Below are 15,348 nucleotides of genomic sequence, written 5' to 3' on the forward strand. Positions count from 1 at the left end.
AACCAAGTGTTGATATTATACTACTACCTTCACATCAGGAGTGCAATAGCATCCCAATCAAATGACTTCAAATCCTAACTGCAATTTATATTGAAATTTGCCTCTGCTCATTAAAGGATTCTTGGTCAGACAATCCAATGGACAATGTGAGGAAGCAATGCTCCACCTCATTGGGAGGAAGATTGGAAAAGACCAATCCTGCTCACAGAGATCCAGACTGGCAGTAAGCAGTGGCTATGCGGGTCCATGCAGCCCTTCCAGTCAAAGAAGGCCTTAAGGTAGATTTAATCACATTTGCAATGTTTTTAGGTTGAGAGTCAATTCCTTTGTAAGTTATTAAGCGCAAATGATGAAAATAGATTTGTGCTTTATATATTCTGAAGTACCACTCCATAGTTTATAGTGAGTATACAGGAGTTGTTTATTCTTCATTGTAGGATTCACTTTGTGTGCATATTAATAACATTTGTATTATCATTCATTGAGTGTTTTTAACTAATGGTACTCACTTAACATAGTTACCCTACACAATCATCTTTAAGATGTCTGAAGCCCGGGCACAGTGAAATTTGTTTCAAGCTATGCAAAAACATACATGATTTGTGAGAGCCTTATATGGTGCTGAACTATTAATCATTAGTATGCTTTAATTCATGCAGTATTGATAGTTCAAGGTTTTAATTTCCTGTGCATACATTTACCCACAGAAGCTTCTTCATTATTACTTATATTGCTAAACCATAAATAAGAAGTCAAACCAGAAGATAACGGTCAGAGATTATTTCAATGGTCAGAACGCTTCTTCCACTGACATTGCAGATCTTCATGCTTTATATCAGTTGTCTATTTGAAATTGGTGCTATGAAGAATAAATGAAAAAATGTGCTTCAAAGTTCGTGAAGGGTTTTTCTAGGCCACCCTCTCTGTCGGTACAGCAATAGACACTTTAAAATGCCAACAAAAATGTCAAACTATTCTTGCTCTTTCCCAACGGTAAGAACCACTTTACGTCTTCTCATCAGCTTCATTCTTATTTCAGTTACCTTGTTATCTTTCACTGAGTCCTGAAGAAGTTCGACGTCCACCTGTAGACGAACCTGGAAATACAGATGTGTAGACCAGTCAGATACCTAGGGGTCGATTTTCAGTGTGCCGTGAGGCGGGCTTTTAGACGTGCGGGGGGATAAAATTCCGAATTCGGGGGTCCCGACACCATCCCGCCCAAAACCCACCTCCATGTAAGTTTCAAAGGAGGCGGGTACCCGCCCTGCACTGGGACCCACCTACCCGAGGCGGGAAGGGATTAGTGCCAATTAACTGCCTGTTAACAGGTAGTTAACAGGCAGTTTTTAGCCTAATCCCTATTTTGAAGGTTGTCATATGGGATTCCCGACAGCTCCAAACCACGCCAAGTTAGAGGAGTTGGGCCGTCGGGTTGAAGGACTTGGAGGGGTCGAGATGTCGGTGTTCAGGTGAGTGATGGGTGCATGAGTGCAAAGGTAAGTGTGTTTGGTGTGTCTAAAGTGTGTAAAGAAGTTTAAATTACCTGTACTTACCTTTACAGCCTTCCTTCCTCTGGGTTTCGGGAGTCCATCATTCAGCCGGCACAGAAAGCAGAATGGCCGCGAGCTGTCAAAAGTGACAGCCTGCAGCTTTCAGTGCCGGCGAGATTTCTAACTGAGTCTGCGTAGAAGGACTCAGGTTAGAAGTAAGACTCAGTGTTTGACAGCTTCAAACAGCTGTGAAACACTGATATTTCATCTGTCAACACGTCTTGACAGATGAAATTTCAGTCTGTGATGTCACCTGTTTCCGGGTGGCCCTTAATTGGCCTGCTGAGCCCACTGGGCGGGCTCAACAAGGTCAATCAAGTGAAAATCGCGTGGATTGGCCGCATCTCGATGGAGGCGGGACTACAACCCAAAAGTTGTAGTCCCGCCTCCTTCCCGACTTCTGAATGAAAATCCAGCCCTTAGACTATGGTTGTGCCTTTGTTGTTCATCATGTGGTGAATTTCCTCAGGGCTTTTCCTGCTCTGCTGCTGGAACTTCAGCACAAACTCTGTCTACATGTGTAACTGGGGTTTCTGCCAAAGTTACAGTGGCAAAGCAGGAGAAGCTCCTAGGAAATTCACCTATAGTGCATAAGACCTGAAAGCATCATATATAATAAAAGAGTTATAAGGACAATAATAATGAGCTGGAGTTTGCTGGAAGGGGCATCTCGCACCGTGCCTGGTTAGTTAGACATTTTCTGCCCTGGAAGTTACTGGAAGTGCGAGCTGATAACGGCACGGTGAGGGCAATGACGCATCTGGGACCTTGGTGACCGATGGGACCAACAGTGTATCTCCTTAACCAATGAGATTAAAGGGTTGAGAAATAAACAGAGGAAGGACTGAGAAGGAGGGTAAATTAGAGTGGGTGAATTCAATGTCAAATCAGGTACAGAAAGACAAATAAAGAGAGGGAAAGAAAGATTGGATTAAGAGAGAGAGAAAAAAAGATACAGACAGGAAAAGTAAGAAAATAAATGTAAAAATTTTTAATTTGACTTTTTAAAATCACCAACAACAATTCACAACCTGAGGAATGAGACGCTATAGTTTTAATTGTTAATTTTTTGGGCCGGAGAGGTTGATTGGAAGTCATTAACAATTATCACATCGTTGAAAGGATACTTATGCTGTTAATTACTAGACTTAACTCTCTGTGGTGAGTTTAATGGGCAATTCATGTGCAAATACAGCAACTTCATGAAACTCACGGGAAGGTTAAGTGTGAGATGCTGTTTTCATGAGGCTAACGGTGGAGTTGTGCAAATTGTCCAGCAACTTGTGGTGATTCGCAATTCACGGAGTATCTCTTGCTCGCCACAAGTTGCTGGCCGCTTTGCACATTAATAACAGTGTGTGTCTTTTACACGCCATTATTTTTTCAGCAAATTCGGTCCCATTGTCACAGTTGAGATGGCAGAAAACACAGTGTGAAGAAGGAGTAGGATGGCTAATATTAACATATAAGATCATTGTAATAAAATAAAAGGTGCATTGATTTCATGTTCATTTGCTCCTGGAGCTTGTAATGTCTTGTGAAGTCTCTTTGGCGCGAAGAGGTCTGATGTGCAGTGAGGTTATAAGATGTGTTCTGCATTGAAGGTTTGGATTTGACCTGAAGACAGGGTGGAGATGGAATAATTGCAGTGGTGGCAAAGGGAGAGAATTAAAAAGAAGATAGTTCTTCATTCATTATTTGCAGCCTGTAGGACCACCTGAGTGCTGGTATAGCCATTGGGACCAAACCTTGTGGATTTTCAGGGCCCCTATCTTTGTTGTTGAAAAGACATGTGCTCCAAAAGGAGATTCTACAAACAACTATCAAGTGTACTTTTATAGGAGATAATAACATGAATTGGAAATGGACTTATGTCCTGATTGTGGACTTGAAAGTAGATACCACGTGGTATGAGTTATTATTGTTAGATGTATTAACAAGGAATATCTGTAGTGTATGTGCTTTAAGTCAGAACTACTTTTTACAGCTCCTGTATACTGTAGTACCGGCAGTGACCACACCGGTATATAAGCTGTGCGCATGCCTCTGTACCCCAGTCTAGAAATTACCCTCCTCCAGTAAAGACCTGTTATTTGTTTATGTATAGCACCCGTGTAATTATTTATCCACTGAACCACGGATCTAACAGTGGCGACGAGTGTTGATGCGAATCTACCTGCAACATAAAAAAAAAAATAGTCGTGTCCAGGAACACGGGCGTCGACCGCGAGCAACCGCCCAGCAGTCAGGCAGAGATCCAACCTCGCTGGGGAGGCTGTGGAGAGCCGGGCTTGGTTCCCCAGCCACAATGAACAGTAAGAGACCAACGACAGGTCCAGAGCAGACCCTTCCCGAGCAGCGGCGGCTGGAAATGACCGACGGCAGAGAGAGAGAGCCGGGCAGCGTCGACGGGGTAAGAAAGAGGGTGAAGAGAGCAGGGCGCAGCCGGGGGTTGATCACCGAGCGGTGTCGAGGAAAAATGCTGCAAACCGGAGAGAGAGAGGGTAAGAAACAGCCGGGTTCTAGACTGAGCAGCGTCGACAAATATCAAGAGAAGAATGCACAGAGCACAGCCAGGGATCACGGGCTGATCAGGGTCCGCGGGACGAAGCAAGGGGAGACGCCATTGAGCCGCGGAGAAGCAGGGAGAACGCGGGAGGTGCCATTGAGCCGCGGAGAAGCAGGGAGAGTGCGGGAGGTGCCATTGAGCCGCGGAGAAGAAGGAAGAGTGCGGGAGACGCCATTTTGCGAAGCCGCAGCGGAGAAGACGGGTGAGCGCGGGAAGGAAGGAAAGCGCGGGAGATGCCATTTTGTGCCAGCGGAGAAGAAGGGGAAGCATGGGAGGCGCCATTGGTGATAGTTAACGCACAACCAAGGATGCCGAAGAGTGGCAGTATCTCTACGTTCGACAATGAAGTCGAAGATTGGGCGACATATGTGGAACGTATTGAGGTGTACTGCAGGGCGAATGAAGTGCCAGATGCTAATAAAGCACTGGTTCTGTTAAATTCCATGGGTGCAAAAACTTATGGGTTACTGCGAAATCTAATAACCCCAGAGAAGCCGGTAAACAAGAATTTTGAAAGCATAGTAGAAATCCTACAGGACCACTTAAACCCCACATCGCTGCTGATAGCAGAACGATTTAAGTTCCATAAAAGGAACCAACACAAAGACGAAAGCAATGCTGAGTACCTAACGGAACTGCGCAAGCTATCGAAATACTGCCAGTTTGGAGCGGGACTAGCAGACACGTTAAGGGACAAGTTTGTGTGTGGGCTACAAAGTGAAGGAACCCAGAAACGGCTTCTATCAGAAAAGGACCTTACGCTGGACAAAGCTTTTAGTATGGCAGTATCACACGAAGCAGCCGCAAGGGGCGCTGCAGAGATACAACGGAGACCGCAAGAATATGGCACCAACGAAATGACCTATGGAACAGGGAAGTGCTATCGCTGCGGCAGAACAACACATGACCAGAAAGATTGTTGGTTCAAGGACCAAGTGTGCAGACAGTGTGGGAAAGCAGGACACATAGCAAGAGTCTGCAGGTCTGGGAAGAAAACCAACAGTAAGAAATCTCCACAGGAGAAGTACAAAAAGGTACACCAGGTGATGGACAATGGTTCAGATGAACAGAAAAGTGACACAGACTCCGGAAGCAAGGAGCTGGGTTGTCTGAAACTACATAAGGTTACCGAAATGGAGGATCACCAGACTATCTGGGTTACACTCAAGATAGACGGAGTCGAAGTGGAAATGGAATTGGACACAGGGTCAGCTGTAACAGTCATAAATCAAAGCGACTACAAGCGGCTATTTTCACACATACCCTTGAAAGCTACAGAGATTGTCTTGAAGACGTATACGGGGCAAAAAGTCTACCCCAAAGGAAAAATAAGGGTGAAAGTGACATATAAAGGTCAGGAAATACCTAAAATGGATATATATGTATTGCCAAATGGAGGACCACCACTGCTAGGACGTGAATGGATCCGGAAGATACATTTAGATGGGCATTCCATACAGGCACTGAAGGTGGAGGCCAAAAAGGATGACGACGTCACATCTGGACGACTGTCAAAAATGCTAACTGACGCAAAAGAAGTGTTCCAGGAGGGACTAGGAACACTAAAAGGAATAACAGCAACAATTAAAATAGAGGATAATGCAAGCCCAAAGTTTCTGAAGGCCAGACCAGTGCCTTATGCGATCAGACCAGCGGTTGAAGCAGAGCTGGAAGGGTTGGAACGTTCAGGAGTACTGTCCAAAGTGGACTGGAGCGAGTGGGCTACACCCATCGTTCCTGTAATGAAGAGGTCGTTGAGTAATACGCCTGGGGAACCAAAGAAGGTTCGCATCTGTGGGGATTTTAAGGTGACAGTGAACCCAGTCCTTCACACGGTGCAATATCCGCTTCCACGAATTGAGGATATTTTCGCCTCGCTATCTGGTGGTAAACGCTTCACCAAAATTGATCTAGCCCAGGCGTACTTGCAAATGGAGGTAGAAGAAGCTTCGAAACATTACCTTACGATCAACACCCATAAAGGTCTCTATCAATACAACCGGCTGGTGTTTGGAGTAGCCTCGGCTCCGGCTATCTGGCAAAGGGCGATGGATCAGGTCCTGCAAGGGATTCCAGGGACCCAGTGTTATTTGGACGACATCTTGGTCACGGGCGAAAATGATGGTGATCACCTCGCTAACTTGGAGAAGGTGCTCGCCAGATTAAAGGAATATGGGCTACGAGCTAATCGCCACAAGTGCGAGTTTTTCCAGAAACAGATCTCGTATTGCGGCCACTTCATCGATGAAGAGGGGTTACATAAGTCCCCTGACAAGATAGAGGCAGTAGTCAAGGCTCCAGCACCGGAAAATGTGTCACAACAGAGGTCGTTCCTCGGGCTGGTAAACTACTACCACAAGTTCTTACCAAATTTGTCTATGGTATTACACCCGCTGAACACCCTACTGCAAACAGGGGTACCATGGAAGTGGGATAACGAAAGTAGACGAGCTTTCCAGAAGTGTAAAGAATTGATCACATCAAAAGAGGTGTTGGCCCATTTCAACCCAGCACTATCAATTCGTTTGGCATGTGATGCATCACCCTACGGCATTGGAGCGGTGCTGTCGCACAAATTCCCAGATGGGTTGGAGAGGCCAGTAGCCTTTGCATCTTGGTCACTAACCTCAGCCGAGCGCAACTACGCCCAGATTGACAGGGAGGCCCTCAGCCTAGTATGGGGAGTAAAAAAATTCAACCACTATCTGCATGGACAGAAGTTCACCTTGCTGACTGACCACCAACCACTTGTCTCCATCTTTAATCCTAAGAAGGGCGTGCCAGTAATGACTGCACAGCGGTTACAAAGATGGTCCCTGTTTCTAGGGGCGAATCAATATGAAATAGAATATAAAGGCACGAGACAGCATGGGAACGCTGATGGGCTATCGCACCTGCCACTGCCTACTGTGGAGGAAGCACCAGCAGTGGACCCTATCGAGATATTTTATTCGTCGATAATTGAACGATTGCCAGTAACAAACGCGGATATAGAGAAGGAGACCCGCAATGATCCGACGCTGTCACGGGTATATGAATTGACGGTGAGGGGATGGCCAGCACATGGCGACTCACTGTTGCCAGCATTCTCATCCAGAAGAGAACAGCTGTCAGTATGCCAGGGGACAGTGATGTGTGGATCCAGAGTGGTGATTCCACCCAAGTTAAGGGAGAGAGTGCTAAATGAGCTACATGAAGGTCATCTGGGGGGAGTGAAAATGAAAAGCCTAGCTAGGGCTTATGTGTGGCGGCCGGGAATCGATCAACAAATCGAAGACCTAACTAAGAGCTGCTTAGGATGCCAGAAGGTCCAAAATGTACCACCACATGCCCCTCTACACCCATGGGAGTGGCCCTCCTCTCCATGGCAACGGGTGCACATTGATTTCGCTGGTCCATTCATGGACTCAATGTTCTTAATAGCAGTGGATGCTCATTCAAAGTGGCCTGAGATGATAAAGATGTCTTCAACCACTACAGAGAAAACGATTGCAGTCCTACGGACCATATTTGCCAGAAACGGGTTGCCAGAGCAGATTTGCTCTGATAATGGACCACAGTTTGTGTCCGACGAGTTCCAAAAATTCATGAAAAGGAATGGGGTAAGGCATTACACATCCGCCCCGTATCATCCAGCCACCAATGGATTGGCTGAGAGGTTCGTACAAACCTTTAAGAAGGCGATAAAGGCCAAGTGCAACGAGGAAATTCCACTACAGCATAAGATGGACAATTTCTTATTAGCCTACCGAAACGCGACACATGCAGTTACCAACCAGACCCCGGCCATGATGTTCTTTAACCGAAGGTTGAGATCTCGTCTGGACTTGCTCAGACCAAATGTGCGAAGAAATGTGGAGGACAAACAATTCCAACACATCAACGAGAAGCCGACAAGGAGCTTCAATGTAGGGCAACCAGTCTTGGCCCGGGACTATCGAACAGAGAAGTGGCAACCCGGAACGATATGTACAAGGCAGGGGCCATTAATGTACACAGTGGATGTCGGGGAGAACATTGTGAGACGCCACGTCGATCAGATCTTAGCATCACAGGAATGCGTCAACCCCATGTCTCGAGTACCTGGGGATGAACCCGACATACCGGTAGTATCTACTTCAGACCCAGTAGCAGTGGAACCCGATGAACTACCCGATGAAAGGGGGTCAGAATCGCCTCTGCACCAAGAACAAGAACCTCCGGAAAGGCGCTATCCCGAAAGGGTCAGGAAGCCGCCCCAAAGACTGAATCTATAAATGGACTTTTGTTATTGAATGTACATGTAAAAATGTAATTGTTATTTGAATATTAAGGGGGTATTATTAATCTAAAAAGGGAGGAATTGTAGTGTATGTGCTTTAAGTCAGAACTACTTTTTACAGCTCCTGTATACTGTAGTACCGGCAGTGACCACACCGGTATATAAGCTGTGCACATGCCTCTGTACCCCAGTCTAGAGATTACCCTCCTCCAGTAAAGACCTGTTATTTGTTTATGTACAGCATCCGTGTAATTATTTATCCACTGAACCACGGATCTAACAATATCCTTCCTCTCTTACAATTTTTAATGGAATGAAATTCTGGGAACCAGGATGGGCAGAAATATGGTGCCACTGTATGGAACCTTTGTTGATTTTCTCCTCCCTAATCCAGGAACACTAACTAAGACCCAATACCAACATCAGCTAACTCAGCACAGAACTGTGTTCAAACTTAGAATCTTACATAGAAGAACAGTTCATTTATAAATGTAACATTTCCAAATTTGCTGATGATACAAAGCTAGGTGGCAGTGTCAGTTGTGAAGAGGATGTGAAGAGGCTTCAAGGGGACCTCGACAGGCTCAGTGAGTGGGCGAGAACATGGCAGATGGATTATAATGTGGATAAATGTGAAGTTATCCACTTTGGTAGAAAAAACAGAAAGGCAGAGTATTTCCTAAATGGTGAAAGATTGGGGAATGCAGATGCTCAAAGGGACCTGGGTGTCCTTGTAAATGAGTCACTGAAAGTGAATGTGCAGGTGCAGCAAGTCATTAGGAAGGCAAATGGTATGTTGGCCTTCATTATAAGAGGATTTGAGTACAGGAGTAAAGAAGTCTTACTCCAATTATATAGGGCCTTGGTGAGACCACACCTGGAGTACTGTGTGACTGTCGTATGAGAAGAGATTGAGTAAACTAGGCCTGTATTCTCTTGAATTCAGAAGGAGAGGGGATCTCATTAAAGCATACAAAATTATTACAGGGCTTGATAGGATGGATGCTGGGAGAATGTTTCCCTTGGCTGGGGAGTCTACAACCAGAGGCCACAGCCTTAAGATAAAGGGTAGGCCATTCAGGACTGAGATGAGAAGAAATTTCTTCACACAGAGGGTGGTGAATCTTTGGAATTCTCTACCCCAGAGGGCTGTGGAGGCTCAGTCATTGGGTATATTCAAAACAGAAGTCGATAGATTTCTGACTAGTAAGGGATATGGCGATAGGGCCGGTGAATGGAGTTGAGGCAGAAGATCAGCCATGATCTCATTGAATGGCGGAGCAGGCTCGATGGGCCGAATGGCCTACTCCTGCTCCTATTTCTTATGTTCTTATCCATAGAAATTTACCATAGTAGGAGACCACTTGACCTATTGTATCTGAGGTGACTCTTCACTAGAGCAATCCAAAACTAATCCCACCACACTGATCTTTTGAACTTTTTTATCCTTCAAATATTTATCCAACTTTCCCTTAAAAGATGGTCTGTGCCTCAACCACTCCCTGTGGCAAAGTATTCATGCTCCAACAACCCTTTGCGTAAAACAATTCTCCTATTTTCTGAGCTGCCTTGATGTTTGTACCATTTTCAGTGCCCCTCTCAGGATCCCGCAGATCAGGTTGGAGTAGAGCAAATAGGAGTGCTTGTCAGGTATTTCCACGTAGCCCATCAGCGGATTCTTCTCCAGGAATAGTGAGCAATCATCTCCAGCTAGGGTCCAGAAGGTCACACGAGGAGTCACCCCAAGGTACATCTTGAAAGCAACCTGAGAACCAAAAAACAGAGTAACTTTTATTCTGCCTTGTACCACATTGACCTGGCAGTCTGGGGAACTACAATCAGAAATGTCCTTTCAGCAAATATCTTCTGCAGTGGGCACTTTCTGTTGTTATTTTAGTCTTTTTAGCCATTTTTCTCCTTGCCTTCCCCTCCTGTCATAGCCAAATACATCAATCTAAATGGATGACTAGATCTTAGCAATTTAAATACAGTTTTCAGAGAAAATGCACACTGTAATAATTAAGAATAGCCTCTTTCAAAACTGCTAAAAGTTTACCATATGTTAGTCATCAGAGTAAATTCCCTCAAATACAATGGGGATGAAATTCCTCAGGGATGCGATCTCAGCAAGTACACTGGGATCATGCCCGCTGATAACCGTTGCCACTGAGCCCACTGGATTTTGTTGTCCTGGGCATGGGCTCAGTTGAGCTAATAGTCTGTGTGACAACAGTCTGGATATTCCTAATTAAGTCCTGAAAGCCCTGAGCAAGATTATTCTTGAGAGAATAAATAGAAGCAGTTGTGGCTGCCAGTCCGGAAGTAATGATCGCCCTTAGAACCTCCTCCTGATATCTTGTTGCTGCAGAAATGTGAGAGTGCAAGAACAGTTGGGAAATAATAACCACAACATAGTTGGTTCAATGTAATATTACTAGACTGGAAAAGGAAAGTTCAGTGTGATAAAAAAAGGATCTGGCCCAAATTAACTGGGCAGAAAAGTTACCAAACAGGTCGACAGATCAACAGTGGAAAATCTTCAAGAATGAGATGCATAAGAGTACAAAATACATATAGTCCAGAAGGCTAAAATGGGATGCATCAAGTTATAGAGTTTCTTAGGTAAGTAGAGAGATTACAACTAAACTAAAACTTAAAAGGAAGGCTTATGGTAAATGTAAGGTTAACCATACTGAAGATAATCATCAGGGTATAGAAATATAGGAGGGAGATTGGAAAGGCTAAAAATGAACATGAAAAAAGATCAACAGATAATATAAAAGGAACCTGTCAAAGCTTTTATTAACATATAAAAAGTTTTAAAAAGTAGTTGAAGAGACAGTACGGCAGAATGGAGTCTAATTGTAGAGGATGAAGATAGAAACATAGAAACTAGGAACAGGAGTAGGCCATTCGGCCCTTCGAGCCTGCTCCGCCATTCAATGAGATCATGGCTGATCATCCAAACCCTAGCGCCCGGTCCCTACACCGACAGCCATCCCACCCAAGCCCTATCCCCGTAACCCCACATATTTAATCCCCCCTAACACTAAGGGCCAATTTTTATCATGGCCAATCAACCTAACCCGCACATCTTTGGACTGTGGGAGGAAACCGGAGCACCCGGAGAAAACCCACGCAAACACGGGTAGAATGTGCAAACTCCACACAGACAGTCACCCGAGGCCGGATTTGAACCCGGGTCCCTGGCGCTGTGAGGCAACAGTGCTAACCACTATGCCACCGTACTGCCTTAAATAAATATTTTGCATCGGTTTTTACAGATGATGGTGGAAGTAAGAAGTTAGGTGCACTAGAGGAGAATGTGGATATGCCAAGAAATTTGTAGAAAAGGAATTGGTTCTGAAATAAAATAGCAGAACTCAAGGTGATTAAGTCACAGGGCCCTGATGGCATCCACTCGAGACAGTTGAATTAAGTCAGAGAGGAGATAACACAGGCTCTGGCCACAATTTCTTTATTGCCGATGAAGCACTATGGGATGTCCTGAGGTCATGAAAGGATTTATATAAATGTAATGTTGTTCTTTCTTTTTTTTCTGGAAAATATACATCTGCAGAAATCAACTGAGGCCAAGATTGGACTGGGTTGTTATGGCGTCAGTGGTTGAATAGCTTCCTAACAGTCACTGTCCAACCTCCCACATGAGCCAACCCTTGTGGTGAGCTAATGAATTGCCATTGGTGTCTGTGAAACCGTGTTCCAGTATTAATCAGCACATTCAGAAAGGAAGAAATAAGATGGAACATCGGAGAAGAAAACACATACAGCCCTAAAAAATCTCTGAGCCATGGTCGCAAGATTACACCCACCTATGTCTTCTAGCACTGAGTTTGTGGAGCCAGCAGGAGGGCACCTCATTTGCATGGAGCTAATCGGCCCCTGCGCTACTACGGGTGTGTTTTTGGCACCTGCCTGCCCAATGCAGCCAGAAAATCTGGTGCCAATCCACCATTGTGGTGGGGGGGTGAAGGTTACCCAGGCCTCCCCCAGACCCCATTGTGCAGCCCCTTGGCTCCCCGTATAAGGGGCTGATCCAAATCTGTTTTTCTAAATATATATATTTCTATTTTTTTTTTGGGTGGGGTGTGCGGGGTCCAGGCTACTTCCCTGGCCTCAGTGGGGCCAACTGCTGCTCATGGAGGCTGGCACACCTCACCTTTCTCAGTGAAGGATCGCCAATCCTACATTGGATCCTCACTGAACCAAGGGAGCAGGAACTCCTGACTTGGCAAATCCATACCACCAGCTCCGTCCCTGACATCACTGGCTTTGTAAGGGATGGGCACTGGTTCCACCTCTTACAAGGGCCTCCTGGAAAATCCCGGAAATGACAGAGACCTGGTACAACTCCCATTGGCATCCCTAAGAAAATTTGGGGCCTAGAGGTGCAAAACTCTGATATCACCAGTAAGATCTTAAGTAAGCATTATTGATCTGATTTGCCAGTAAGCAGAAGAATGAATAATCTCTGCAGTTCTGAATTTCCACTTGACATATTGCGCAATAGCCAATGTACAGGAATTGCAGCTTTATTATTAATGCAAATGCACTTTATTGACCGAATTAGTTCTTGAGCTATTGCATGATGAAATTGAATGCTTTCAACAGCCATTAATATTTGAACTGATCTATGAATCGTAGCAGGAATCATAACAACTGCAATGTTTGGATGAGCTGCTGTATAGCTCACAATCTATTTCCTTCTCAATAACGGCCTCATTTTTTGTCTCCGAATATTGGCCACAGCCAGCCAAATTGAGAAGCTGTCTGGCTGTCGGACGGGTAGGCCTTCAGCACCAGGCCGCAGCCGGGGAGCAGAGAGGAGGGAGAGAGGGATCGAAAAGGCGAGGGGGGGGAGAGGAGGGGAGATTGGAGTGGAATGTCAGGGGACATCAGAAGGGTTGAAGGGGCGGAATTGGAGGCTGGGGGTGAGGAGATTGGAGGCCAGAGTGTGTGGGGGGGGGGGATGGGGGTGGAGATCGGACGAGTTGGGAGGGAGATTGGAAGGGTCGGGAGGGATATAGGATGGGTTGCGGGGGTGATCAAAAGGGTTGGTGGGAGATCGGAGGCCACAGCACAGAGGGGGATGGGAGGACTCGGAAAGACCAGGGGTGGGGAGTGGGTCAGGGGATCGGAAAGGTCGGGTCAGTGAGACATCATGACTCGGGAGGGAGATCAGATTGTGGCGGAGGGGTCCGATCCTGGAGGATGGCTGATCACAGGGTGGGAAGCAGGTTAGCTTGGTCGGCCGGCGGGGAAGCACACCTGCTCCTCCTGGCCCACAAGCAGTGCTGAAAAAGCACTTACCTGTTCCACGCAACAGTCCTCACTTCCCTTTAGCTGCCAGGTTTCCCAAGGCCCGGGGAATCTAGCCGGCCAGGATTAAACCTAAAATAGAGATAAGATCTGAGGCACACAACCTCATTAAAATATTTAAATGAGCAACCTGCCTCCTAGGAGTGGGTTGGTTGCCTGTCCCTCATCCCACCTGCATTAAAACCAGAATTATGGTAGCATAGTGGTTATGTTACTGGGCTAGCAATTCAGAGGCCTGGACTAATGATCCAGTTAGTAATTCAAATCCCACCATCCCAGCTGGGGAATTAACATTCAGTTAATTAAATAAATCTGGAATACAAAGCTAGTATCAGTAGTGGAACCATGAAGCTATCAGATGGTTGTAAAAACCCATCTGGCTCACTAATGTCCTTCACGGAAGGAAATCTGCTGTTGTTACCTGATCTGGCCTTTATATGACTCCAGACCCACAGCAATGATGGTTGACTCTTAACTGCCCTCTGAAATGACCTAGCAAGCCATTCAGTTGAATAAAGTAGCTCACCACCACCTTGTCAAGGGCAATTAGGGATGGGCAATAAATGCTGGCCTTGCCAACGACGCCCACATCCCATGAATTAATTTTTAAAAGGTGGGTGTATTCGAGGCGGGTTGGATTCGGATTTGAGTTTTATGACATTTTTACATCCTACTCGACCCAAACCCACCCGTTTCTGGAGGTTAAAATTCCCCCCAATATGTGCAATAAAATGTTACCTTAGCAATTATTTCTACTGTTTCGTGAAAATTACGACACTGTACAATGTTTGATCGAGCCAGAAAATCTTCCACCAGCCTTGCGCCAATATTGTGACCCCTTTATAGAAAACAAACAAGTAAAAAAGTAGATAGTTACTAATAAATGCAACAGGGAAATAAGGAGAAATTTCTTTACTCAGAGAGTGGTTAGAATGTGGAACTTGCTACCACAGGAAGTGGTTGAGGCAATTAGCTTAGTTCTAGGAAACTGTCTTGAATGCATGCCATGAATTTGTCCTCCAGACTACCTTTGCCAATTTGATTTGCTCAATCTATATGAAGATTAAAATCCCCCACGATTATTGCATTGCCTTTGTTACAAGCTCCTATTATTTCTTGATTATTACTCTATTCAACAGTATAGCTACTGTTAGGAGGGCCTATAAACTAACACTTAAATCTCCATGCCTCAGACTCTTCTGTATCCTCCCTCCCTTCACCCCACCATTGGTGGCCGTGCCTTCAGCCACCTAAGTTCCACTCTCTGGAATTCCCTCCCTAAACTCCTCTATCTCTCCAGCTCCCTCTACTCCTTTAAGACCCTGCTTAAAACACATCTCTTTTGGTCACCCCTCCCAATATCTCCTTCTCTGGCTTGACATCCATTCTTATCCTTTATCTTTTTGAAGCGTCTTGGGGCATTTTCCTACATTAAATTCACTCTTGTTTTTGCTCATGGTACAATATTTAAGATGATTACCTGATCCTAATGACTGTCAGTTAAGATGATATTTCTATTGTGATATTAGGCTAGAAATTACTGCAATATTAATGGATGAACACTTACCACAAAGGTGTGATAGGGCTGAATTTGTACCCCTGCACTTCCAGGGGGGAGCAGCTCT

The 15,348-nt window shown here is 45.4% G+C and overlaps 1 protein-coding gene across 1 annotated transcript in view; it reads right to left on the reverse strand.

Moving 5' to 3' along the window:
• Positions 1–408: 408 nt before the first annotated feature.
• Positions 409–15,348, reverse strand: part of LOC147112763 (trafficking protein particle complex subunit 3-like) — a 53,953-nt gene continuing 39,013 nt past the window's right edge. Inside the window, exons 4-6 of the mRNA XM_085996232.1 lie at positions 14,462–14,561; positions 9,966–10,148; positions 409–1,097 (exon numbers count right to left, since the gene is read on the reverse strand). Coding sequence (XP_085852358.1) covers positions 972–1,097; positions 9,966–10,148; positions 14,462–14,561 — 409 coding nt within the window. The 3' untranslated portion in view covers positions 409–971. The remainder of the gene's footprint in view (positions 1,098–9,965; positions 10,149–14,461; positions 14,562–15,348) is intronic.

This window comes from Somniosus microcephalus, chromosome 9 (genome assembly GCF_052327205.1).
Source record: "Somniosus microcephalus isolate GS21.2 chromosome 9, FLI_Smic_1.0, whole genome shotgun sequence".
NCBI classification, from domain to species: domain Eukaryota; kingdom Metazoa; phylum Chordata; class Chondrichthyes; order Squaliformes; family Somniosidae; genus Somniosus; species Somniosus microcephalus.